At 38.4% G+C, this 27,004-nt stretch overlaps 1 protein-coding gene across 14 annotated transcripts in view; it reads left to right on the top strand.

Moving 5' to 3' along the window:
* The window catches only part of ZC3H14 (zinc finger CCCH-type containing 14), a 46,432-nt gene that overhangs the window by 16,885 nt on the left and 2,543 nt on the right, over positions 1 to 27,004 (top strand). For 2 of the 14 annotated variants that reach the window (XM_076003793.1, XM_076003792.1), the window contains exons 10-14: positions 15,246 to 15,338; positions 15,933 to 16,007; positions 20,966 to 21,125; positions 21,880 to 22,097; positions 26,316 to 26,436. In XM_076003793.1, the coding sequence (XP_075859908.1) occupies positions 15,246 to 15,338; positions 15,933 to 16,007; positions 20,966 to 21,125; positions 21,880 to 22,097; positions 26,316 to 26,436 (667 nt within the window). Of the gene's footprint in view, positions 1 to 10,998; positions 14,036 to 15,245; positions 15,339 to 15,932; positions 16,008 to 20,965; positions 21,126 to 21,879; positions 22,113 to 26,315; positions 26,437 to 27,004 lie in introns of those variants that run through there. The other 12 variants (XM_076003791.1, XM_076003789.1, XM_076003796.1 and 9 more) reach the window with 7 other exon arrangements.

Below are 27,004 nucleotides of genomic sequence, written 5' to 3'. Positions count from 1 at the left end.
GAAGTTAAAATAGCTATCTGAACCAAACCTCCTAAAATGAAAAACAGAAAAGTACCAAGCTTAAGTCCTATACCAAGTTAAAAAATAAAAGGAAATAATGGGCAAAATAGCATTGTTTCAGGGAAAGCACACAGATATACTAAGAACATATGCTATTTCAAGATTAGCTAGAAGACATTAAGAAAATAATACAAGGCATGAAGAAACAGCATAAAATAGAATTAGAAAAACTGATAGGCGGTGGTAAGAATTAGAAATAAAAGGACATTTATTTAGAAATGAATACTAAAGAAATCAAGAATTAATATGTCCTAATAAAATAAAACATCTTCAGAGAAATTGAAGATGAAAGGGAAAAATGTTTTAAAAATCAAAAAAAGAATTCAAGAGAATAGCAAGTATTGAATATGGGCAGTAGAGATACACAGTGTATTTATAAAAGGAGTCTCTGAAGAAAATACAAGAGAACAAACATTGGGCCGGGCGCGGTGGCTCACGCCTGTAATCCTAGCTCTCTGGGAGGCCGAGGCGGGCGGATTGTTCAAGGTCAGGAGTTCAAAACCAGCCTGAGCAAGAGCAAGACCCCGTCTCTACTATAAATAGAAAGAAATTAATTGGCCAACTGATATGTATATAAAAAATTAGCCGGGCATGGTGGCGCATGCCTGTAGTCCCAGCTACCCGGGAGGCTGAGGCAGAAGGATCGCTTGGGCCCAGGAGTTTGAGGTTGCTGTGAGCTAGGCTGACGCCACGGCACTCACTCTAGCCTGGACAACAAAGCGAGACTCTGTCTCAAAAAAAAAAAAGAGAACAAACATTATCTTTCAAGAAAAGTAAAAACATATATTTGAAACTACTTTCTGACAGATTACACAGTATACCTGAGAATGTTAACCTAGAACCATGAACACCAAGATGTATGCTACAATCAATGGAATTTTAGGAAGAGAGAGAAATATCAGTAGGGCATCCAGGCAAAAAGAACACATGACTTAGGGGAAAAAAAGAAAGGGAGATTATCATCAGACTTTTCAACAGTATCACTTTATGCCAGAAGAAAATGGGCTAGCATCTTTAGCGTACTGTAGGAAAGAAAATGTAAGCCAATAATTTTATGTCCAGCATAAGTGACCTTCAAAAAGGGCACCAAGTGTCACCTATATGCAGGAATTCAGAGACTGTTAATCCCATGAACGTTTAAGGAATCTAAAGGAGTATGAGCTTCAGACAAGTAAAACCCTGTTGTCCTGAATTTGCATTGGAAATTTTTATGAACTCACCATTGTATTTTATCTATAAATAAATACATAGGAACTATGACTAACCCATAGTACGGAGCATCCCTCGTTCCCAGATTTTGGTCTTAGAATACTTCTTATTTAGGGAACCAAGCTTCTTGAGAAATGTCTGATTCTAGGTCTAGGGCAGGAAATGTTAAGATAATCCTGGAAAGTCTCAACATCCCAGATAGCAAAGAAGCTATCAGTGAATGGTAGTCATGTTGAAAGGATGCAGGAGCCAGCTTAGGTTCCCATTGGTGAAAGATTGGATTATTTGAACTTCAGTAAGAGAGAGAATTCCTGTGGGTTAAATGCCCATGAAACAGGTTTAAATTCATGATTTTGTAATAATACATTTTTTCGAATGAACCCTAATTGGTCACCTTCTGGAGGATAGCAGATACTAATTTATTGTCTTGAAAACTAGATAAATAAAATAGATGAGCATTTATTTTGTCTTTTTTTTTTTTTTAATCTCACCTGAGAATATGCTGGAGTTTTTTCTGTATGAAGGTACACTTATCACTGGGTAACCAAATACTACAGGAGTTGGCACCTCTTTTTGTAAATAAAAGTTTACTGGAACCAAACCACACCCAATTCATTTATGTGTTACCTATGGCTGTACTACAACCTGAGTTGAATAGTTGCGAAAGATCATACAACTTGCACAGCCTAAAATAGAAAATATTTGCCAGCCCCTGCTATTAGTAGATGAGAGAAGCATCTTGTTTTAAAATGTTTGAAGTGGTAGAATTAGAATTGTCTTTTCTTAAAGGATAAAACCAGTTGTTTTGTGCTTCCTGATGAAAGAACAAAACACTGCCTTAGTCTTGCCAAAGATTTGAACCTAAGTAATCAAGTCTCCCATCTAACAGTCAGCTTGCCAGAAGTACAGAGGCCAGAGGAGTATGTTGATTGAGCTGCACCATGAGTGTGCAACAGGCAAAATAACAGTCTCAGGGACACTCTCAAAGTCAAACATTCTGAGAATTTGAGATTAAAAGACTTAAAAGACAAAATAAAAGGGACAAGGTTAAGCTATAATGTCTAGGGATGCACACGTGAGTGAAACCACAAAGAACCCAGGGGGCACATGGAGAGGCTTGTGGGATGGCTGGTGAAATTCTGTTTCTTGATCTGAATAGTAGTTAGAAGGGTCTTTTGCCTTATAAAAATACATTGAGCTATATGTTTTATGTGGTTTTCTATATTGTTTGTTAAAATTAAAAAGCTGAATTGAAATGGTATCAAGTACCTCTTCTGATGAGGACTCTTAGTATTATTGGATTGATTTGTTCACCAGTGCAAAGTCACACTGCAAGTCACCATTATGAAAGTACTTTACTTCACTGTTTCACAGTTAAGTCTGTGACAGGTTTTTAAAATCTAAATATGCACATGCATTGGCACGAATTGATGTTAGCATCCTCCTTCCCCACCCCCACCACTGTTGGAGTGTCCTCTCATCACTCCAGCATCTTTACTCTTATTAGCATTCCCACCTCACAGTATATATGCTCTTTTTGTCTTGGGTCAATCTGTCACCAGAAGTTTATTTTGCCAGTCTTTTGAAAGACAACAAGAACAGTCTTTTCAAAGAACAATTATTCTGGCTGTATTATTTCTCTTTTGATGTCTTTTTTTTTTTTTTTCCTATTTCATTGATTTCTGCTCTGTTTTGTTTGTTTGTTTTTGAGACAGCATCTCCCTCTGTTGACCAGGCTAGAATGCAGAGGCATCAGCATAAATTACTGCAACCTCAAACTCCTGGGCTCAGGCAAGTCTCCTGCCTCAGCCTCCCTGGTAGCTAGGACTACAGGCGTGTACCATCACAGTTGGCTAATTTTTTAGTTTTTTTGTAGAGACAGGGTCTTACTGTGTTTCCCAGGCTGGTCTCGAACTCCTGGCCTTAAGCAATCCATCAGCCTTGGCCTCCCAAAGTGCTAGGTGTCCTTCCATATTTTTTCTTACTAATGTATCTTAGCCTATCTTCTTTTCAAATGTAAGCATTTAAGGTATAAAAGTGCCACTTTTATTGTATATCACAAGTTTTTGATACATGTAATTTCATTATCAAAAGATCTTTTATTTCCATTATTATAATTTCCATCATTGACCCATGAGTTATTTGAAAGTATTTTTAATATATAGTATATGGAGGTTTTGTTTTGTCTTTTATCTTTTTTATTATAGAGACCTGACTTTAATTGCATTGTTAGATAATGTGACCTTTATAATGCATATCCTTTGAAAATTGTTAATACTTGTTTAGTGCATGATCTATTTTGTACATCTTCCATGTACATTTTGGAAGAAAGTCAACCCTTAAAGTATTAGAGGATTTAGAATTTGGTGTTCATTAGTAGATAAAGCTCTACTGTTATGTTGCTCAAATCTTGACCTTGCTGAGTTTTTGGTATACTTATCAAAAATTGAACATAGTGTTGAAATTGCCTATTGTGATGACAAATTTATATTAATTTATCTTAATTTTATCAGTTTTTGCTTTATTTTGGGACTATTATATACTATACTAGGTGTATACATATTTGAAATTGTTATATCTTTCCTGTAAATTAAATCATTTATCTTGATCTATGACCCTCTATACCAAAGGATGCTTTTATCTTAAAGTCTTTGTTATCTTAGTAATTGCTTTATATATCTGTTTTCCATGCCTTTGTTTTCAGTTTTCCCTCCTCATACTTTAGGCATATACAGTTGAACCTTGAACAACACAGGTTTGAACTGCCTGGGTCCACTTATAATGTGCATCTTTTTCAATCAATATATTGGAAAATTTTTTAGAGATTCGTGACAATTTGAAAAAATTTGCAGGCGAACTGTGTAGCCTAGAAATATTAAAAAATTAAAAAGGTATGTTATGAATGTATAAGATATATGTATCTGCTGCTCTGACCATTTGCTATCATAAAATATACAAACATCTATTATGAAAAGTTAAAATTTACCAAAACTTACACATCCACCATCAATGGTGCCATTTGCAGTTGAGAAAATGTAAGCAGATGTAAAGATGCAGTATTAAATCATAACTGCATAAAATCTACTGTAACATACCTATGTAATAATTTCATAGGCACCTTCTGTTACTGTTGTGAGCTCAAGTGTCTTGAGTATCTGCTTAAAACGCTGTGTGACACTAATCATTTCCACGTGAGCAGTTTGTCTCCTCAATCACACATTCCAGTAAAAAGTTATCTCACGGTTGTTACATATTTTTCATTGTGATTAGCACAATATCATAAACCTGAATAACACCATGGGGCCCTTAGAAAGTGCCACTGGTGATGTTAGAAGAGCTCCCAAGAAGCAGAGAAAAGTTACAATATAAGAAAAAGTTGAATTGCTTGTTATATACCAAAGATTGAGGTCTGCAGCTGTGGTCGCTCACAATTTGAAGGTAAATGAATCCAATATAAGGACCATAGTGAAAAAAGAAAAGGAAATTTGTGAGGCCATCACTGTAGCTGCTCTGGCAATAGCAGTACAGTTTTTGGAAAGTCAAAAGTTAAATGGAGATTTTTGACTGCATGGGTCATTGATACCCTTAATCCCCAAGTTGTTCAACTGTGTATCTTTCCTAAATGTCATGAAGATAGATTTTTGGTTTCTAGTCCAATCTGAACTTTCCTTTTATTAGAGAGTTGAGACCATTTTCATTTGTTAGAATTATTGATATAGTTAGACTAGTTTTTTTCATCATCATTCTGACTTGTGTTTGCCTGGTTTTCTGTTTTTTCTCCTGTTTTGTCCTATTTAAGGTTCATTAATTACTACTATTGTTGATCACCCTCGCTCTACATTTTTTGTAACTAGTTTACAATTTAAACCCTTTATTTCAAATCTTTTAGTGGTTACCACTGAAATTTTACCGTGCAAATTAAATTTAGTATTCTAAAAATTAATATTCTGACCTCATTCCCAGACAATAAAAGGACTTTCAGATACGTTCGAAGAGCTTCAGTGTTTAGCCTGATATACATTGTATTTCCAGTGTTAAGTTTGGCCTTTTTTTTAATGCATAAATTAGACACCCAGACAGTGTTTCTTCAGATTTACCTACACATTTATTGTTTTCATTCTTTTATCTCTGAGTGTTATTTGGAGATCATCATTTTCCAAAGTTTTGAAGTATTTTTGAAGTAAATTCTTTAGAAGTTCCTTTGAACTAGTCTGTTGGTGATAAATTTTCCAAGACTTTTTACCTGTGAGTGTTTTTATTTCTTCCTGTTCTTAGGCAGTAGCTTTGCTGACACCCAAATCTAGGTTAACAACAGTTATTTATTTGCTCTCAGCACCTTAATATATTATTCCATTGTCTTCTGGATTCCATTGTTGAGTGAACTTCTGTCATTCTAATTGTCTGTCATTCCTTTGTAGGTGATCTGTCCTTTCTCTCTGGCTGCTTTCAAGAACTTCTCTTTGTCTTTGATCTACAATTTCACTACAGTGTGTCTAGGCGTGGTTTTTCTTTTATTCTGCCTGTTTGGTATAATGTATGAAAAAGACATTTAAAATAAAATATTTTACATTATGAAATATTTGCTCACCATAGAAATTTGGGAAAATAAAAAAATCCATGTAACACCTGCTGATAGATTAGAAAAATAGTATAAAAAGGTTAAAAATTAAAAGCAACATTCCTTGATTCATTCTTCTCCACACATTAGTCACACTCCCCAGAAGCCACCACTTTTAAACGTTTCTGTTTATGACTTCCTTTATTTTTTTTCCATGTCTATAATATGCTCATTCTAATATTTCTTCATTTATCAACTATAGATGGTATCTGTAGATTTCTTGCTATGATATGACAGGCTCTAACTTTACTGCTTCTAAGCTTATAAAATCACTGTTTTTAGTTCATTTACTGGTTACTTTTATTTATAATTTTAAGTAATACACCTAAATACCTATTTCTTGTCTCATTAATTATATTTCAGTACATTTTGGCTCCCCGAATTTGGTATATTTTGACTTCTGAAAGATATAAACATTTGTGTCCTTCAGTTCTTTTTTTTTTTTTTTTGGCCCCCCAAGAGGCAAAGTCTCGCCCTTGTTGCCCAGGGTGGGTGGAGTGCAGTGATGCAGTTGTAGCTCACTGAAGCCTCGAACTCTTGTATTCAAAATGGTCCTCCTCCTACCTTGGCCTCCTAAGTAGCTGGGATTACAGACATGAGCCATTGTGCCCTGCCTTTAGTTCTTTTATCGTCTTCCTTACCCCCATCTTCTACATTCTATCATCTGTACTTTTACCTTTTTTTTTTTTTGCCTCATGAATATACTTACTCATGTACTTTTTGTATTATTGAAGTTGATCACATATTTTTGTTCTGTTTTTTAGTTAAGGCTCTGTAGATTGACTCTAAAAATTGAAGCTTAGTAAATATTTATTACAAAACCAACTTTACATTTTATTTTTGGTACAATTTTTTGGAGGAATTCTTTAGAAGTTTTTCTTTTTTTCCCCTCTTAAACAGTTTTATGTTTCCCTTGGGTTTTCTTTTTTTATTTTTGCCTCCTTGCATTGCCTCCCTGTACCACAGACTAAAATTCTATTGTTCTTTGCTTTTGAATATTTGGGCTCCCCTTTTTTCTTAGGTGCCTTCCTCCTGAAGCCCCTCTTCTCCTTTTCTAATCTGAGTGCCTGCTCTAGAGGCCTGCTTCAAGGCCTCGTCCTAGGACGCACTCCTCTCCCAAGTTTGCTCCACATTTCCCGCGTCCCCCTTTGTCTTCTTGGTGGATTTTTCCATCTTGTAATCACATCATGAAGAAACTTTTTACAAAAGATTATGGGAGTTAAATTTTCTGAATGCTTGGAAATCTGAAGCTGTCCTTGTACTTGATTGATAATTTGGCTAGCCATAGAATTCTAAGTTAAAATCATTTTCCTGGCCGGGCGTGGTGGCTCACGCCTGTAATCCTAGCTCTCTGGGAGGCCGAGGCGGGCGGATTGCTCAAGGTCAGGAGTTCAAAACCAGCCTGAGCAAGAGTGAGACCCTGTCTCTACTATAAATAGAAAGAAATTAATTGGCCAACTGATATGTATATAAAAAATTAGCCGGGCATGGTGGCGCATGCCTGTAGTCCCAGCTACTCGGGAGGCTGAGGCAGAAGGATCGCTTGGGCCCAGGAGTTTGAGGTTGCTGTGAGCTAGGCTGACGCCACGGCACTCACTCTAGCCTGGACAACAAAGCGAGACTCTGTCTCAAAAAAAATAAATAAATAAATAAATAAATAAATAAATAAATAAATAAATAAATAAATAAAATCATTTTCCTGAAAACTTTGAAGGCAGGATAATGATCTTGAGGCTTCCAGTGTTTATGCTGAGAAGTTGGTTGCCCATCTGATTCTTATTTGTAACGTACCCGAGTTTTTTTCCTCTGGAAATTTTTAGGATTTCTCTGTGTTCTTTGTGTCTGAAATTGCATTGTAATATGTCTAGATGCTAGTTAGTTACTTTTGGGCTGGTTACTTCGTGTACCCTTTTAATTTGAAAATCCATGTCCTTCATTGTGGAAAATTCTCTTGCATTGTTTCTTTAAAAATTTACTCTTCTTGTTTTGGAAATTTTGTTAGTTGGATACTGAGCTCCTACTTTGATCTGTTACATACATTTTGTGTCCTCATTTTTTACTTGATCTTGTTGACCTATTGAATACTTCCTTGGCTGTATCTTCATTCTCCCTGTTGAACTTTATTTCAGTGTAGGCAAGCATGTTTTGAAATTTCCACAAACTATTACTTGTTCCATTTTCCATCCTATTTTGTGGATATCTAAAATTTTTCTGAAAATCCTAATTAGAGGGACTTACATCTTTTTTTAAAAATTCTTTTGTCACCTAATGGTTTCCTTCAGAGCCAGGTTTTACTCTTTGTCTTGTCCTTTCATTTGTGGGATTTTTTTCAACAATGTGTGCAGAAAGTGGTTCCTAGTTAAAGAAAAGACCAGTACTAAGGCTTACTTAGAGTTGTGGCATGGGCTAAGCTTCTCTGCAGGAAGATTTAGCTTTAAATGAAGCAGAGAAGGAGCTGTGATTGGCCTTGCAATTATGGAGCAACTTTCCAGGGGAGTGGATTGGTATGTTTACATTTCCACTAGTTGTCTGGATAATTTGCTCAGGTTGTTTTTTTTTTTTTCTTTTCTTTTAAGAAATGGGTTCTTGCTCTGTCGCCCAGGCTGGAGTGCAGTGGTGGTGCAATTATAGCTCACTGCAGCCTGGGAACTCCTGGGCTCAAGCTATCCTCCTGCCTCAGTGTTCCCAGTAGCTAGGACTACAGGTGTGTGCCACCATACCTGACTAATTGTTTTAATTTTTTGTAGAGACAGGGTCTTGCTGTGTTGCCTAGGCTGGTCTTGAACTACTGGCTTCAAGCTCTCCTCTCACCTAGGCCTTTCAAAGTACTGGGATTACAGGCATGAGCCACTGTGTTCGGGCTTAACAAATTTTTAATTTTGTCTTTTAAATATCTGTAGCAATACCATTCACAAATCTTGTTTTCTGCTTTATATCATTGTTGGTTGCTCATTGCTCTGATCTTTCACAGTTGGATGGCCCTTTGTTTCACCCAAATTCAAGACTTTAAATATCATTTCTACACCGTGGACTCCCACATTATATTTCTAGCCTGAACCTCATCCCTGAATTCTTAATTTCTATTCAGTTGCTTACTTTGCATTTCTTCTTGGGTATATAATCATTTCAAACTTGTCTCAAACCCAGTGAATTTCTTTCTCCACTCTTTTCTTCCTAAAGTCTTCCTCATTTTAATTAATGTCAACTCAACTCTCCCTTTCCAGTTGCTAAGGTAGAAACCAACTGCCTTCTGTCTTTTAAACTTAAGACCATTCTTTCTTTCCTCTCTCTCTCCTTTCCTACCTCAATTTCCTTCCTTTCATCCTCCCACCTGTCAGCTTCTGCCTTCACAATATTTGTACAGTTTACCATCGTTCATCACTGCTGCCTCTGCCTTCCTAGTCTAAGCTACTGTCCATGACTTGCCTTGATTATTGAAGTAGTATCCTTACAAGATCTGTCTGCTTTCAAACTTTCCTTCCTTTAGTCTATCCCACACAGCAGTACAGTGATCCTTTTAAATTGTAAATTAGATCACACTGCTCTCCTCAGAACCTCTGGTAGGTAGTTCCTCAGTATGCTCCCTGGTCTCAGCCCTTACCACCCTCTCCCTCCCTGTGCACTGGCTCCCTGTTCCCCTTGCTGTTCTTAAGACACACTTGGCATGCTTCTCTTTCAGGACATTTGAACAAGAGCATGTCTGAGATGCTTTTGACCTCTCCCTGGAATGTTTTTTTCCAGATGTCCACATCGCTCACTCAAATGTTATCCCTGTGAAGCCTTCCCTAGCCCCATTGCTGTGCTCCCTCCCCACGCCCCTTCCTAAAGCTTTACTTTTCTCCATAACCCTTATCTCCATTGAAAATATATTTTGTTTCTGTAATTTAGGTCTTTTTATCCAGTCTCAGATCTTTACATAGCAACATGAAATGTTATATTTTAACATATGTTTTTACTATATTTTTGGGGTTTTGAGGTCTAGCTCCTTTCTTTTCAAGCAGAATATAAACTCAACGGGAGTGCATGTGTGGTTCCTGCTGTTACTGAGTGCCTGGCATGTAGTAAGAGCTCAGTAACAATACGTGTTGCCTGAATAAATATGTCATTTTTAACCTGCAGTTTTCCAGGGGCTGCTCCTTTGTGGTTTTCTCTGCTCTGCCTTACAGCCAGTATTTATCCATGGTTTTTTTTGTTTGTTTTTAGATAGAGTCTTGCTCTTTGCCCAGGCTAGAGGGCAGTGGTGTTATCATAGCTCATTGCAATCGCAAACTCCTGGGCTCATTTGATCCTCCTGCCTCAGCCTCCTAAGAAACTGGGACTACAGGTACATGCTACTGTGCCTGGCAAATTTTTTCTATTTTTAGTAGGGACAGGGTCTCTCTCTTACACAGCCTGGTCTGAAACTCCTGAGCTCATATGATCCTCCTTTCTCAGCCTCCCAGAGTGTTAGCATTACAGGTGTGAGCCATCACACCTGGCCTGTCCATATATTTTTTATTTTCCAGAGATCATTGAAATCTCACCAGGTATAATCCCCTTCCCAACCCCAAATTTCTAAGTCAATGATCTCCATATTTTTGACCATATAATATTTTGTATAATAATCATTTTTGAATATGTAAAATTATATTAATATATTTTTTATTTATGTACATGTGCTGTTATTGGTATGTACATTAAATAACATAAAAATAGAATCCAACAATGATAGGATAGAGATATAAGTATTTCTAATATAATGGAATTTCTGGTATTTTCTTCCTGCACCTCAGTGAATAATTTAGAAATTCAATTTGACGACTACTGTTGTATGTTAAGATATATGCTCTTTTAAAGTTCTTTACTTCGTTATTACAGACTTTCCAGTAGAGACTGTAAATGCATAATCTCTGTATTATGTTGGAACAGAAACACCGTGAAAGATTCTTAGTAAAGAAGCATTTATATTCAGAGACAATGAGGATGATCCCCGTCCTTTGTTCTGCCCACTGCCTTCTTTGGAGGGTACATTTTTGTATAAAGTAGAAATTATATGATTATTTTTTTTTATTCTTTTTTTTTTTTTTTTTTTTTTTTTTTTGAGACAGAGTCTCGCTTTGTTGCCCAGGCTAGAGTGAGTGCCGTGGCGTCAGCCTAGCTCACAGCAACCTCAAACTCCTGGGCTCGAGTGATCCTTCTGCCTCAGCCTCCCGGGTAGCTGGGACTACAGGCATGCGCCACCATGCCCGGCTAATTTTTTATATATATATCAGTTGGCCAATTAATTTCTTTCTATTTATAGTAGAGACGGGGTCTCGCTCTTGCTCAGGCTGGTTTTGAACTCCTGACCTTGAGCAATCCGCCCGCCTCGGCCTCCCAAGAGCTAGGATTACAGGCGTGAGCCACAGCGCCCGGCCTATATGATTATTTATATGCACACACACGGCATGTAAAATAGGAATTATACTACATGGAGTTCTCTGCTATATGTTTTATTCCACTTAACGTATCACAGGGGGAGGTATAATAACATAGTGATCATAAATATGGTCCTGGAGGGAGCTAGACTATCTAAAGCATTAATTGAGGCCCTGCCCCTTAGTAGCTGACCTTAACCTTTCTTTGCCCCTGTTTCCTAATCTATAACAATAGATTATAGATTAAGCAATAATTGTAGCACTTACAGCAAAGTTATTATAAGGAGTAAATGCTAAAAAGTAGGTAAACTTTCTCGGAGGATGGATATTTACATTGGAGTCTCTGAAAGAGTCTTTGTTTATGTTGGGCTGGGCACAGTGAGAATTGCAGGATGTATCAAATGTGCTCTTTTTATGTATCTTGATGCCTCTCTCAGACCCCTTTCCTGCTTTTCTCATGGAGGTTGTTTGCTGCCCTCTAGTGAACTAACTGGTTTGCAGGTGGTGCTTGGTGGAGGATGTGCTATTCTTAATGTTATTACTATAGTTGTCAGCTGGTGCTCTTGGAAAAATTCTGTGTGAATCTAAACCCTTATTTTGCAATTTTACAGAGTGTTTTCTGTCTACAAATTAGAAAAATTATAGATGCAGTGGAGAAAAATAAAGATTCTTATATAAATTCTAGCACTTAGCTTTTTCTTTATTCTGTTATTGTCAGTGACATCTATTTGACTAAGAAATCAAAGGCTACAGTTCTAAGAATTCTTTTGAAGAGGACGTGGTGAGTGGTGTCCACCAACTTGCATCCTTATATGTTGCACAGCTTATTTGTTGCTTGCGGAGCAAACCAAAGTAAAAACAGCCTTTCTCAAACTAAAACCATGGAAGGATCTTCCATATTAATGGTTGGGAAGACTTTAATATTGTTAAGATGGCAGTTGTCCCCAAATTGATCTACAGATTCAATTCAATTTCTATTGAAACCCCAGATTGCTATTTTGTAGAAATGGGCAAGCTGATCCTAAAATTTATATAGAAATAAAAAGGGATCCAGAATAGCCAAAACTATTGAGAAATAGTAATGTTGAAAGGGTTATGTTTCTTGATTTCAAAACTTACCACAAAGCTATAATAATCAAGAGGTTGTGGTACTGTTACATGGATGGGTATGTATACCAATGGAACAGAATTGAGAGTCTAGAAATGAACTCATATGTTTATGACTAACTGATTTTTGACAAGGGTGCTAAGACAGTTTAATGGAGAAAGAATAATAGTCTTTTCAACAAATGGTGCCGGGACAACTGGATATCCTGCAAGGAATGAAGTTGGACCCTTATGTCATAATATATAAAAATTAACTCAAAATGGATCAAAGACCTAAATATAAGAGCTAAAACTAAAAAATTCTTAGGAAAAAAATATGTGTAAATCTACATGACCTCGGATTAGGGAATGGTTTCCTAGATATTACACGGAAAGCTAAGCAATCAAAGAAAAAACAAATAAGTTGCACTTCGTGAAAATTAAAAACTGTGTTTCAAAGGATACTATCATAAAAGAAAAAAGACAACCCACAGAATGGGAGAACGTATTTCAGATCACATCAGTAATGGCCTAGCATCAAAACAAGGCTGAGTTCTCATTTCCCATTCCTTAAATTCATACCTTAAATTCGCATATTGGTGCAGTTGAATTTCATTATTACCACATATATTTTTAACGAAATGTGTCTGTGATCATAGGTCTAATCACCTTCCCAGCCCTCTCCCTGCAAAGGAAATGCTAACACTGTGATCTATTTTCAAGGGGAAATGAACCTCAAAGTACAGTAAAACAATTCAGTAGTAATCTGAAGCTTGAAAGTTAGTTCAATTGATGAAAAGAGAAACATGCATTTAATTCATATCACTGACAAGTAAAGTACTTAATGATACTGTTGCTTGGTTTATGGTGCAGCTCCTCAGTGCTCTTGTCATATGAAGTAAATAATAGAAAATTCTTTGTATGTCACATGTCTGTTTTCAGCCAATCAGAAATCAGGATTGTTTTGTATGTAATAATAGGGTTTATTTGGAGAGCAGTTGTAAGTAGGACTCACAGGATACGGGGGCTACATATTACGGCTTCTTTGTTGTAGTGAAGACATAATTGGTCTGGTGTGTTTAGCATTTTTAAATTTAGTTTTGAGTTTTGACTCTAGAAATGTACAACCCTATCTTTTCAATTATAGGTTATCAGATGTTATTCACTCTTAATACTTCTTAAGGTAGCAGCATTGATCACTGCTTTTACTTTTGATTAAACAATTTAATGGGCTGTGAAGGAAAAATTACCAGATATTAAGGGAGAGAGAATTTTATGAAAATGTCTTCGAGGTTTCCGTCACCGTCTCTACCAATTTTCCTTTCACCGGAGCCAGTTGATGTAGGTTCTATAGCAAGTTCCTCTTCACTGAATGAGCTGGACAATATTTCCCACCTTTTAAGGAAGATATCAACAGATATCAATGAAATTAAAGGAATGAAAGCAGCAATTTTGACAGTGGAAGCAAATCTTTTTGATCTAAATGTTAGAGTGTCACAGAATGAAGCAAAAATTTCATCTTTGGAAGTTAAAATGAATGAATATTCAACATCAACATCTGAATGCAACAGACAGTTTGAAGATCTTCAGGAAGAAGTAGATTTTGAATCACAGTCAAGGGCTACTGATGTAAAAATAATTGGCTTCCTTAGAAACATTGAGAAAGGTAAACCTACAGTGTCTTGTAGGTACCCATCCTTTGATCTTGGTCTTCCCATGTATCTTAACTCTGTAGCTCTTATATGGAGGGAGCAAGTCATAGAGAACTTGAATTTTTCATAGACCTTTAATGACAAATTTGGATCTACATAATTTGAATTTAGAAGCCCATAATTTCTCGGAATTTCATCCTCTTTAGTAGAGCTCTCTAAAATAATGTATTGAAATGTATAGAGAGATGAAGCTTGAAATGTGAGAGAATGATCCTCTTGTATGTATCTGTCTGCCTGAGATTATTTTAAAATGTGTAATTCTTTCATTTGCTGTTTATGTTAAAGGGACCTGTTATAGTATTTGAACCTGGTGTTTGGATTGGAAGAACATTCTTTCTGTAACCTGTAACATGTCAGTTTTCCAAACTTTCCCACAAGAATACAACTTGACCTAAATGACACTGGGGTTGCAGGTCTGTTCCTCAGGATTTGTGTTTTTGCCATGATAATTTTGGAAGGAATCCACTTTTTTGGACACGCTGAAGAGTAATGAAATATAACTTATGTTTTAAAGGAAAATAGCTGTTAAGATTTCAAATTGAATATAGCTTTTAAAATTTAGAAATACTTTTTAATCAAACTTGGTACTTGGTGAGAGATTGCCCATTCACATGTTTGCACCGAGGAAACAGAGCCTCTCCTTGTGAAACTACCTGTAAGAGGTGTACTAAAAGTTAACATGTAGGCATCTTACTAATGTTTCACTGTTTGGAACCCTACTAATTACATCTCTTTGTATGCCATAGTGCAACAAACACTTTCTTGTAAGTGAGCAAATGCCTGATAGCTGCTAAGCATTGGAGGGGAAGGTACAGAGAAGTATAACATCCTTCCCTTCTCAAGGAGCTTACCATCAAATTGAAGATAGGGGAAATCAGCTCTTTGTCACTGTTTTGTCCAGTATGGTTTTTAGGAATATTATTAGAAATTAATATTAAGAACTATTTAAGAAGTAATACTCTAGTTGAGCAACTCTCTCTTTCTTTTTTTTTTTTCTTTAAAGACAGGATCTTGCTCTGTTGCCCAGGCCGGGAGTGCAGTGCATCATAGCTCACTGCACCTTCAAACTCCTGGGCTCAAGTGATCCTCCTGCCTCAGCCTCCCAAGTAGCTGGGACTATAGCCATGTACCACCACACCTGGCTAATTTTTTAATTTTTTGTAGAGACAACGCCTCATTATGTTGCTCAGGCTGGTCTTGAACTCCTGACCTCAAGTGATCCTCTCGCCTCGGCCTCCCAAAGTGCTGGGATTACAGGTGTGATCCTTTCTTATGGGAGATCCAAACAATTATTGTCATGCTTTGCTGACATAGGGCCTGGGTTGCTGAGCTGAGTATCGTACTTATTTGTTGTGTTCTTTGCATCCATCCAAACCTGTTGTTTGTCTTTTAAAAACTTCATGATCAGACAATTCTCTAGTGCTTTGTTTTGTAATTCCAATGGGTTTTGTTATCTTCAAAGATTATGGACAAAGGAGTGAGGTGTAATGATAAGAGCCCAGGTGATGGAGAGGGTGCTTACCATGTTTTTGTGCAGTTAGCTGTTACATGAGCTGCTGGTCACAAGGCAGCCCCCCTGGCTTTTCCATGCTTTTACCTTTACTTCCAATCCAAGAAAACTGGCTTTCTCACAGAGGGAGAACCAGGAGTGTCCTACATAGCAGTTTTTGGTTTAACCCTGAGTATAGCCTTTGTCTTACAGGATATATCTTTGGTCTGTAAATATCACTAAATTACATTGTTGAAGATTTAAGTAAGACTTTCAATTAAGAACTTGGACGAATTTCTGGGAATACATGCTGATATTGTTAGTATTTTAAGCTTAGTGAAGTTTTTAAATTTATGTTCTAGGAACTCAACAGAGGCAGTTATTATCCCGACTGCAAATTGACCCAGTAATGGCAGAAACTCTGCAGATCAGTCAAGGTTGGTAATATTTAAATTTTCACAGTCATCTAGCAATTTTCAGTTCTATTTCCATTCCTTACCCATCATTTAATGTATCTTGTAACTCTTAGATCCTGCCCTAACATACCATATTTAGATCTGTGAAAATATTTTAGGGCTAGGAGATAAGATCTACATTTTCTTCATGTTATATGGTATTTTTCTTTTTTGCCTCATTCATAAATTTTCTTCCTATCATGCCATTCCACCAGGGTCCCTGGTACATACTGGCTGCTCAGTCTCCTGCTGTCAAGGATGGCTTGAGCCACTCACCTACTCTTCCTCTCTATCCAGCTTTTGCCTTCGCCCTGGGCTGCTTTAGGATCCTGTTTTGCCTGTTCAACCTTATCCTCACATTTACTTCACTTTAGAATCTTATCACTAGGGCTACACCTAGATTTGTTGTTCTAGAGCTACAGTTATTTAATTGCTTACTATCTTACCTGTCTACCCTCCTCCTGCACACCACCTCCAACCCCTCTGCCACACACACACACACAGTGCAGGAGCTACTTCAGGACTGGGGCTGGTGCCTTATCTCTGTCCTCAGTGCCCAGCCCCTGCCAGGTGCATGTTCAGGGCCTACAGAATGACTGCTGGGTAAATGCAGGGAACCACTAGTACCCAAAATCTTCTTTTCTCTTTCCTTGTGTTTCCCCTGTGTCTGCCCCTGGTTGGAAGCTCTGGTCCCTTGACCCTTTTCTATGAGCCTCTTCCTGAATTTTCTTTGTCCTCCATCAGGACTTATAAGTGGGTGAATGTATTCCCTGAGCTTCCCCCAGTTTTCTGTCTCAGAAAGATGTGCGTTTCCTCTCTGAGGGTTAGCCTCCACCCAGATGCCAGATTCCACCCAGTTGATGAACGTTATCATGTCGTCATACTCCTTCAGCTTTAGTCCCTGCTTTCTCCCTCTGCGTGTGGAAATGTTCAGATATTCTCCATCCTTGATGCTGCCTCTCATCTCCCAACATTCCATCCTGCTTTCTACATAAGAGTATTTTCTTTTAAAACGTTCCTGTAGCCCAGGTCTGTATGTCATATCTAATTCAGCTCTTGTGCATTCTTTCAATTTTGTTTCCTTTAGTTTTCCTTTTTATCCATGGAACACCTACAGTGTGAAGCCTCAATAAGGCTTACAATGACAGTCTTTAACTTACCTCCTGCCACATCTTCATTTTCAAGAGAGCTTTTCTTTCTGCATATTCCATTTTCCTTTTTTTAACATACTGATCATGTTTCATGTATGCAATACTTTTTCTTATTTCTCTGAGGATATTGAAGGTTGTTTTGACATTCCCTTCCCCCTTCTTGGTCTTGTTTTCTCTAAGTTGTTTTTTTTGGACTATCTTTTATGCTGGAAGTTTTCCTCAGATGTTTGGGGGATCCTTGGTTGTCTTATATTTAAGATTGGGGCACTAAAAATCTCATTGGTTCTGTGGCTTCATGAATTGGGGCACGGTGGGCTTTTGATTTCATATTTGAGCGTAGATCCCGTGGTGGAGAGTGATTTGTCCTGCCTGTCTAGTTTGGAGGCACTTGACATGTCAGTCCCTTTAGGCCTTTCTCTCAGATTGGTCACCTTTTCCAAAGATCTTTCAAGTAATAGCCTGCTTGCCAGAGTTCTGGGTGCTAAATGGGGAAAGAAGACTGGGGGAAGCACCTCAGTGTTAATTATTATGTGATGTTTACTTAACCACTCCCCTTCCCATACTCACTACAGTACTGCTTTCAGTATGGCTAGCATCCCTTGGTCCACACAGATCCTCTGCTCTTCTCGAGTCTAAAGTTTCATTTCCTCCAAGGGAGAATCTATGAAACGGGTAAAAATTAACAGGAAATCTGTCTTTAAAAAAAAAGTTTAGTAGTATATATTTAGGTTATTTTGTTTTAGTGTCTTTGCAACAGAGATCATCCATAGCCTCTCCAGCCATAATCAACAGGAAAGCATCCAGGCATCCCGTGTGTCTTCAGTACAGAGGGATCGGGGATAGGATTGGTGAGGACCAAAACAAAACAGATAAATAGAATTAGAGTTTAGGAACAACTAATTGCTCCTTAAATGGACACTCTAACACACCTCTTTTTTGCTTTGTCTTCTCTGCCATTTCTTCCCAAGGTCCCTTTTGCTGCCTTTGGAGAATTTAGATCTAAATTGTATTGTTTCATTATTGGCTTAGAATTTAGCTTTTGCAGATATCTACTGAGTTAGTTCCTACTCATCTGTTTTCTACTTTCAAAATGTGACTGTTTCTCCTACAGTTTATTTCCTTTATGGGTTTATTGCTTTTATTTTTAAAAAAAATGTTTTTTGATATTTTTAATGGGCTTTTAGGATGGAACAAAAAATAAAGGCATGGATTCAGCTTCTTGTCTCCACCCAGAAGATGTCACTCACTTTCTGTCTGGCTTCCATGTGACTCAGGCTGCTAAAGCTTGCAGAGGTGACCAGTAACTTGTGTAGAATGGAAAGCTCTGTTTTCGGTGCACACTTTCCCAAACTTTGTAGCATATGACACTTGTGTTCCCATGTTTTCTTCACTCTTTGGGCCTTTGGCTTCTAGGACTTCACTCTCTCTTTAGTCTTCTCATTCTCGTTCATTCTTCTTTATCAGCTTGTCTCCTCCGCTGCCCCTTAAAATGTTAACTTGACCCTGTGTCCTGCCTTCAGCATTATTTCATCTCTTATATTCTCCCAAGATGTGAACTAGTAAAACCGCTTCACCTCAGAAAGTGCAGGTTGGTGGAAAGGAATGCAGCAGCCCTTGGGCCACAATTCTGGGCCTCAGTTTCGCTAGCCATGAGACTTCAGTGATCATTTAAGAACTTGAAGCTATAAATTGGTCATTTATAACATGGGAGGAAAACTCTACTTCATAGGCTTCGAGTGAGGATTCAGTGAGAGATGACAGCCCTGAATACGTACAATTCAACACTCTTATTTCACCTTCAGTTTTTTTTTTTTTTTTTTTTTTGAGACAGAGTCTCACTTTGTTGCCCAGGCTAGAGTGAGTGCCGTGGCGTCAGCCTGGCTCACAGCAACCTCAATCTCCGGGGCTCAGCGATCCTACTGCCTCAGCCTCCCGAGTAGCTGGGACTACAGGCATGCGCCACCATGCCCGGCTAATTTTTTGTATATATATTTTTAGTTGGTCAATTAATTTATTTCTATTTTTAGTAGAGACGGGGTCTCGCTCAGGCTGGTTTCGAACTCCTGACCTTGAGCAATCCGCCCGCCTCGGCCTCCCAAAGTGCTAGGATTACAGGCGTGAGCCACCACGCCCGGCCTCACCTTCAGTTTTGACTCTGCGTCTCATTTCTCTCCCCCTCCTGAGGGTCAAATCTGACTTTATAGCTTCGTTCTAAACACAACAGCCCCACAAAGACTTCACACTATATAAATTGAACATTGGAATTTATCTTTGCCCTCTTTTTAACTCTGCTCTTTCTCCTTTCCTGTGTTTCCCATCTCGACTTTCTCCACTTCTGTCTCCCTTTCCTGTCTGTGCACCTTTGCTGGGGAAGGTGGAACCCCTTCCCGGGTTGGTGATTGCAAAGTGCAGCTACTGTGGAGTACTTTGTCAGGGAGTGTGCGGTGTGTCTTCTCTCCCTCTCACTTATGTTAGAGTAGGGCAAGGTGGGGAATGCTTTCATTTAGAGGCTCACCATCTCTCCTAAGTAACAGCCTCTTCACTAAGATCTAGGACTCAGTCCTTTGCACTGTTTTTTTCAAAAACTGATTTGATCAGGTTACTTCCTTACTTAGGAACCTTTATTGATTTCTTATTACTTCTAGACCAGAATCCAAGATCACTGAGATATATGAGATCCTTTATCATATGCTTCAGCCTTCCTCACCACTTACCTGCTCAGCCCACCATACCCCCTTCCGGCCACACCGCATTTCTCATCTCTCAAATGTCCTAGGCCTTAGGAAAGCTCCTGCCTTTATCCATGTTTCCCTCTGCCTGAAGGGTTATATTTCCCTTTAATGCGTACTTCAAATGTTCACCCTTAGTAAGCTTTTCCTTGATTCCCCAGCTAGCGTGTTGCTTTGTTTATATCCCTTTTGGATCACCTTTTGGATCATGCTGTTCTGGAATTGTGTATGCGTCTTTTTTTCTTTGTATACTTAGCTCAGTTCTCTTCATTGTTTAATAAATATTTGTTCAGTGAATGAACATGAATGAATGTCCTGTGAATTTTGGTTTCTATTACTTAATGCTTAGCTTTAAAGGAAGTGCATTAACTTTAGTCAGTTGTGGCATATTGATAGGTCAGCCCTATCCATTTTCAGCTGCAGGTCTTGGCATATTTTATAAAATAGTTTTAAGAAGAATATTTTAGATGATGTGAGCTTGTGGCTATTTGCATTGAAGTTTAGTGTTTTTCTTGCTATATATTTAAAAAATGCCCACTGATCTTAAAATTCCCTTTTAAAGTATCCTCTGTCTATAACCAGGTAGGAATTATGTCACTTGAATTCCTTTTATCAGGACATGTTCTTCTCTGTAAGTGATACTGTGTAAAATGAATAAAACAGATTTTAGAAAAGTAGTTAAGCAGTTCGTGTACATCATAATTCTTGGGAGCTTTTAGGGCTCTTGAATTCTCCATGTTTTTAGAAAAGACTGTTGTACTTTAAGGATATATTGTTAATATCCCATAAGATGTCTGACAGGAGAACGTTTCTCTACTGTAGGCAGGGAGTGTTAATCAGAATCATTTGTAATGTGCCCTATGAAGAAAGGACTCCTTGAGTTCTTTGGAAAAATGTTTGGAATAGAATTACATCCCTATTGCTGAGTAGAACCAGTTGTGATTTTCCTTTGACAATAATGATGAATATATAAAAGACTGACATTCTTCTCACATGTGTGATGTTGGGAATGCAAGGTATATTCAAAAGTAAACATTTGTGGCCAATTTTTTTGGCTCAGATTACTATGACATGGAATCCATGGTCCATGCAGACACAAGATCATTTATTCTGAAGAAGCCAAAGCTGTCTGAGGAAGTAGTAGTGGCACCAACCCAAGAGTCGGGGATGAAGACTGCAGATACCCTTCGGGTACTTTCAGGACACCTTATGCAGACACGGTAGATGGTTTCTTTTTCTTGTGTAGCTACTTTGTGTGATTAGATAATGCAGGTTAGTTCCCAGCTTCCCTCCTTTCCCACCCCAACACCCATATAGAGTGCTTTTATTCGCTCAGTAGTCAGCTCATGAATAGTTAGCCAGATTCAGTTTCTAAAAATTCCAGTTCATCTTTCTTATTCAGAAATCTATTAACCTTCAAAGAAAAATTTTCTCAGTGTACGATTTAACTCCATTGATAAGATTCTTGTCTTTATGCACATCCAGGAAATGAAATTTTAAAAGCCAAGTGATCATAATCAGGGAATCTCTCTGCAGAGAGTTAGACAGGGTGGGGAGATTCTTCCCTTAGAAAATGGACTGTGTGTTCTACAAAGGTACAAATGTATAGATAATAAAATTAGTGTAAATGTAAGACTGCTGGCCCTTGTATTCTGAGCATCGATGCTAATTTTTTTGTTTATTTCCATGTTGACCCTATGAGGATCAAATGGACAGTGTGGTCAGGGTTGAGGGAAGATTGTCCTTAGTAAGTACAGACTGGAGAGTCACTGTTGATGATGCCACAGTGACAGGCCGTGGCTATAGTGTGTTAGCAGGAACACACTAATGCTGTACCTGGAAGTCCTACCGAATCTTTTTTATTGAAGCAAACGCAAAGCAAGGGAGCGATAGTTCTACTGAAGATCACTTTAGGAGGCTCAGCATTTTGTGTTTGTTTCCCTAATTCTATGGTATTTTTTATCTGTCTGGCAGAGATCTTGTACAACCAGATAAACCTGCAAGTCCCAAGTTTATAGTGACGCTGGATGGTGTCCCCAGCCCCCCAGGATACATGTCAGATCAAGAGGAGGACATGTGCTTTGAAGGAATGAAACCCGTAAACCAAACTGCAGCCTCAAACAAGGGACTCAGAGGTCTCCTCCACCCACAGCAGCTACAGTTGCTGAGCAGGCAGCTTGAGGACCCAAATGGTAGCTTTTCCAACGGTGTGTTGAGAGCTCAGATTTCCCCTTCTCAGGGTGTGCTGTTGTTGTGAAGGGAATCTTTGACTTGTTTCTCTACCTTGAATGAATATTGGTTAGAGGCCTTGCTTTTATTTATATTCAACAGTGGCCTTTTATCTTCTAGACAGAAGCACCAGTTAAATTTCAGACTGTTACTCCTGGATATGCTTCATAGGTGGGCTGTTATTCTAGTGCTAAAATGGAGTTCAGCCATGGAACCTAACAGTGCCTCTTAATTATGCTTGTTCAAGGATGAACCATCATTCTTGATGCCTTGTTTACCTTTTTTCCTCTGGAAACTACACTGTTACTTTCACCTTATACCAGCAACAGTCTTTTGTAATTAACTTGAGAGAAAAATGAATTTGGGTTTTCATGCTATTTCTCTCAGTGAAGTTTCTTTGAAAGGACTTTCTCACCTAATCTGTCAAGATACTTGGAAGTGTAGGAAAGAACCTTGTACTTAACATTGAAGAGTAATACTTAGCAGAATTCACGTGAATGCAATTCAGATAGCGCCATGCTTTGAGGCAGGTGATGTTTCTTATCACCGCTGCTTCTCTTGCTGGGTATCAGTGGCAGCTACAAGACCACTGTCATCTTCATTCATGACAGAGAATGGTAATTACGTTTCTCATATCTGAAAAAAATTTTAGAAACACATCTTCATTGGCAAGGTAGATAATTACTGAATCTTATAAATGAACAGATTCAAAGAAAAACAGTATTGGATTTTGAAGTTTTTTCCACGTAATCCTCTTCTTGGCAGAGATACGAACATGTATTGAGTATCTTTTCCAGTCACTAAAAATATAATAGACTTTCGGGGGAGATCAAGAGTTGGTGAAGAGTTACCAGTGTTAGCTTTAACCTGAGTGCTTTTCCTTCCATGAAATAATGTCATAGTTTTGATTAATGGAGAGAATTGAAAATTTCATCAACAGGAAGAAACGTTTACAAATAGTAACAAGGGAAGAACTGCAGGAGTCAGGCAGTGCAGATTTCTTAGCCTTGAAAATATTTTGTCTATAATAAGAAAATTCTTGTAGTTTTTACCATTCTTGGTTTTCGATTTGATAGCTTCATAATTTGGTCTGTTAGGATCTAATTTCGTTTACATGTAGATGTCTGTGTTTAGACTATATTGGTATATATGTAGTAGCAGTAACACTATAAATAACAAGTTAGTAAAAATTCTTGCCTACATTATGCAAGTGCCAGGGCCATTGTGGAGACAGCTGTGGTGAGTGGGGAGCCTCTTTCCCCCTTTTTTTTTTTTTTTTTGAGACAGTCTTACTTTGTTGCCCAGGCTAGAGTGAGTGCCGTGGTGTCAGCCTAGCTCACAGCAACCCTAATCTCCTGGGTTCAAGCCATCCTACTTCCTCAGCCTCCCAAGTAGCTGGGACTACAGGCATGCGCCACCATGCCCCACTAATTTTTTCTATATATGTTAGTTGGCCAATTAATTTCTTTCTATTTATAGTAGAGACGGGGTCTCGCTCTTGCTCAGGCTGGTTTCGAACTCCTGACCTCGAGCAATCTGCCTGCCTCAGCCTCCCAGAGTGCTAGGATTTACAGGCATGAGCCACTGCGCCCGGCTTTCCCTTTGCTTTGACTGTGGACTCTCAACATTTCACTGCTGCTCAAGGGTGACATGTATATAACATCAGGACATGAGTGTGGCTGGAGAGACTGCTGTGTAACAGTCACCAGGAGTCTCTGGCCTTTATACCTTTTCCCCTCCAAGCAGGGAGTTTGAAACTTTGTAATTGCTTTTGGTTGGTTTTTTGGCAGATTATTTCCAGGACACTGCAATAGCAACATCTGTTTCAAGTTGCCACCTGTCCGTCCCCCCCCACCCTCCACCACGTTATATGGCAGCACAGATTTTATAGCTTTCAATGAAAAGTAAATTTGCCTCTTCAAAACTTAAGGGAGGCCAGGTGTGGTGGCTCACGCCTGTAATCCAGCCTGAGCAAGAGCGAGACCCTGTCTCTACTATAAATAGAAAGAAATTAATTGGCCAACTAATATATATAGAAAAAATTAGCTGGGCATGGTGGCGCATGCCTGTAGTCCCAGCTAGTCGGGAGGCTGAGGCAGGAGGATTGCTTGAGCCCAGGAGTTTGAGGTTGCTGTGAGCTAGGCTGACGCCAGGGCACTCACTCTAGCCTGGGCAACAAAGCGAAACTCTGTCTCAAAAGGAAAAAAAAAAAAAAAACACTTAAGGGAAAGTTTTTATAGCTTATGAGGTAAATGTCAGCTGTGGAAAACCAGAGGCATGGCCTTTGTGTGTCTGACTGAACATTTCTATCAGGAAGGTAAAGTTTCCTTTTAAAGTGTTAAATTCTTTAATATTGTTCTTGAGTACCTTGCTACTTTATTCCATTTTCCAACTAGGTTTCTCTTGAGTATTCTCTCAGTCTTTCATTTGTGCTGGGTTCTCGTGCGTATACCCTAGTCTAATTTATGTTATATAGGAGGAGGAGGGCAAGGCATTTTCTCTGCAGGGATGACACAAAAAAAGGTTTAAAAGTAAGGAAAATGCCTTCCAGTCCCATCAGATTTTCTTTGGAACTGAGCTAAAATAATTATTTATTATCTTTAAGTAGCAAAGAAAATGTATGTATCAGGCATGGTCAAAATAGCTCTTTGATGATGCCCCTATCTGGGCTGTGTGACCGGATTTATCTACCTTGTTCTCCTGTAACGAGGATAGAAGTTGGGTCACTGGAACAGTAAGTACTCATAGTACTACTAGCTGCTGCTGTTGTTAGTTTACAATTAGTTGTTGCCTGTTTTTGTTTTTGCTTTTTTCCTTAAGAGATAGGGTCTTGTTCTGTCACCCAGGCTGGAGTGCATTGGCATAATAATAGCTCACTGCAACTTGAAACTCCTCGGTGATCCTCCCACCTCAGCCTCCTGAGTAGTTAGGAGTACAGGCATGTGCTAATTCTTTTGTAAATATGGGGTCTCACTATGTTGCCCAGGCTGGTTGCCAACTTGTGACCTCAAGTGATCCCTCGGCATTGGCCTCTCAAAGTGTGGGATTACAGGCATGAACCACTGTGTCTGGCCAGGATTGGTTGTTTTTCATTCTTCTTTCCATTTAATCATCAGGCTGTAAGCATTATTTTCTCTTTGTATAGGTGAAGAAACTGAAGTACAGAGAGGTTCGGTAATACTTTCCAAACTAGCTAAGCTACTGAGTTACAGAGCCAGATTTGAACTGCCTGACCTCAGGCAAGAGGACTAGAAGAATAGGTTGAAGTGCTATTTGTTGTCATAAACATGCATGTGAACCATAATATATAACACCTATGATGCTGGGGCTTTTTTGGCTGGGGTGTCTCAGGCCAGAAATTGGCAGCTGATCATGGCCCTTGTTTTTTTCAGTGTTCTATATTTGAATTAGTTGGTGACATTGAAAATTTAAATGTCGTATGAAAAGGCAGTTTTTTGGCTTACCGAAATGAGAGATAACCTGGCAACACAGGTACCACTTTCCTGTGTCATAGTTGATGATGTAATTGGATGTGACACAGTGAATGATGTGAGTGGGTGTGCTCTGTGCTTTCCAGGTTGCTGTTCCCCACCTGTCACTTTCTGCAACCCAGCCAGTCTTACGCAGTTAGGTGAACTATCTTCCCCCCATAGGTAATGGCATTTGTGACCCATTGTAGGCAAAAGTGTCTTTCCTCTTTTTAGACATTGCTGTGAGTTTAGCACCGGCACTTAGAAAACTGAATATACTCAGCAAGTGGGAACACTTTTGTGTGAGTTTTACTATTCATAATCTTGCTGAATATGAGAATTAGTTCACATTTCCTTATCACCCTATTTGTGTTTTCAGTTTCCATTTAATTTTATTGGTTCCCTCGCTTTTATATTTAATTCATTTCTGAAATAATATTGAGATTTAGAATTTCTGGTGAAAACTTTGGCCGTAGTTAGAGAATCACTGTCCGCTTTCCTTTTCACAATGAGAACTGTAGTCTCTTTCCTAGTAATCTTTTGTAGGATTCTGTTATCAGTGTTGGTCAGATTATTTGGGCTTGCTTATTTTATATGGCTGTAAACTTAACAGAAGATTTTGAGACTGAGGTTTGAAGGAAATCTGTTGAAGGTGCCATGTACTGAATTGATCGTAATTAATGAGATACTTTAATTCCTTTCCTTTTGTAGCTGAGATGAGTGAACTGAGTGTGGCACAGAAACCAGAAAAGCTTTTGGAGCGCTGCAAGTACTGGCCTGCTTGTAAAAATGGGGATGAGTGTGCTTACCATCATCCCATCTCACCTTGCAAGTGAGTAGCATCACACAGATTCTGTATCTTATGGCTTGTTTTTTCTTCTCTGTGGACAACTTTGAGTTTTATAACTAATTGCAGTGATGCCTATCTAATGCCTGCCCCCCAACCCCCCTAGTAATGCCTGCCCCCCAGCCCCCCAAGAGCAGCAAACTTCTGTGGATGTGTGTTTGTTGGGGGAGGAACCTTCTTTGTGCTTCAGATCTGTGATATCTTGATATCTGGGTTGAGAATTCTGTACATTTATAGGAGATGGGTATATGGTAACTGCCCCAATTTTTATGCGTTTTGTTCATGCACATACACAGATTTTGAGGAGTTGGGGGAAAAGTTACAGGAAATGAGAAAATATTTTGGACATGGGTTAACTTTTTCTCAGTGTAATATTTTCTGAGATGGATTTTAGAATATTTATGTGTCTGTGTCTTATAGATGGAATCTCTCCATGTTTTAACTTTTCTTTTTTGCACGGATAAAAGTAGGAGTAATTCTAATTTAAGGAAATTTTGATATTGGAATTATATAGTTATACATTTAAGGAGACCATGGAATGAGTCTTTGTAGC

Source organism: Microcebus murinus, chromosome 6 (assembly GCF_040939455.1).
Source record: "Microcebus murinus isolate Inina chromosome 6, M.murinus_Inina_mat1.0, whole genome shotgun sequence".
Taxonomy (NCBI): Eukaryota; Metazoa; Chordata; class Mammalia; order Primates; family Cheirogaleidae; genus Microcebus; species Microcebus murinus.
The sequence above is the reverse complement of the archived record's forward strand: the minus strand, read 5'-3'. Positions and strand labels throughout refer to the sequence as shown.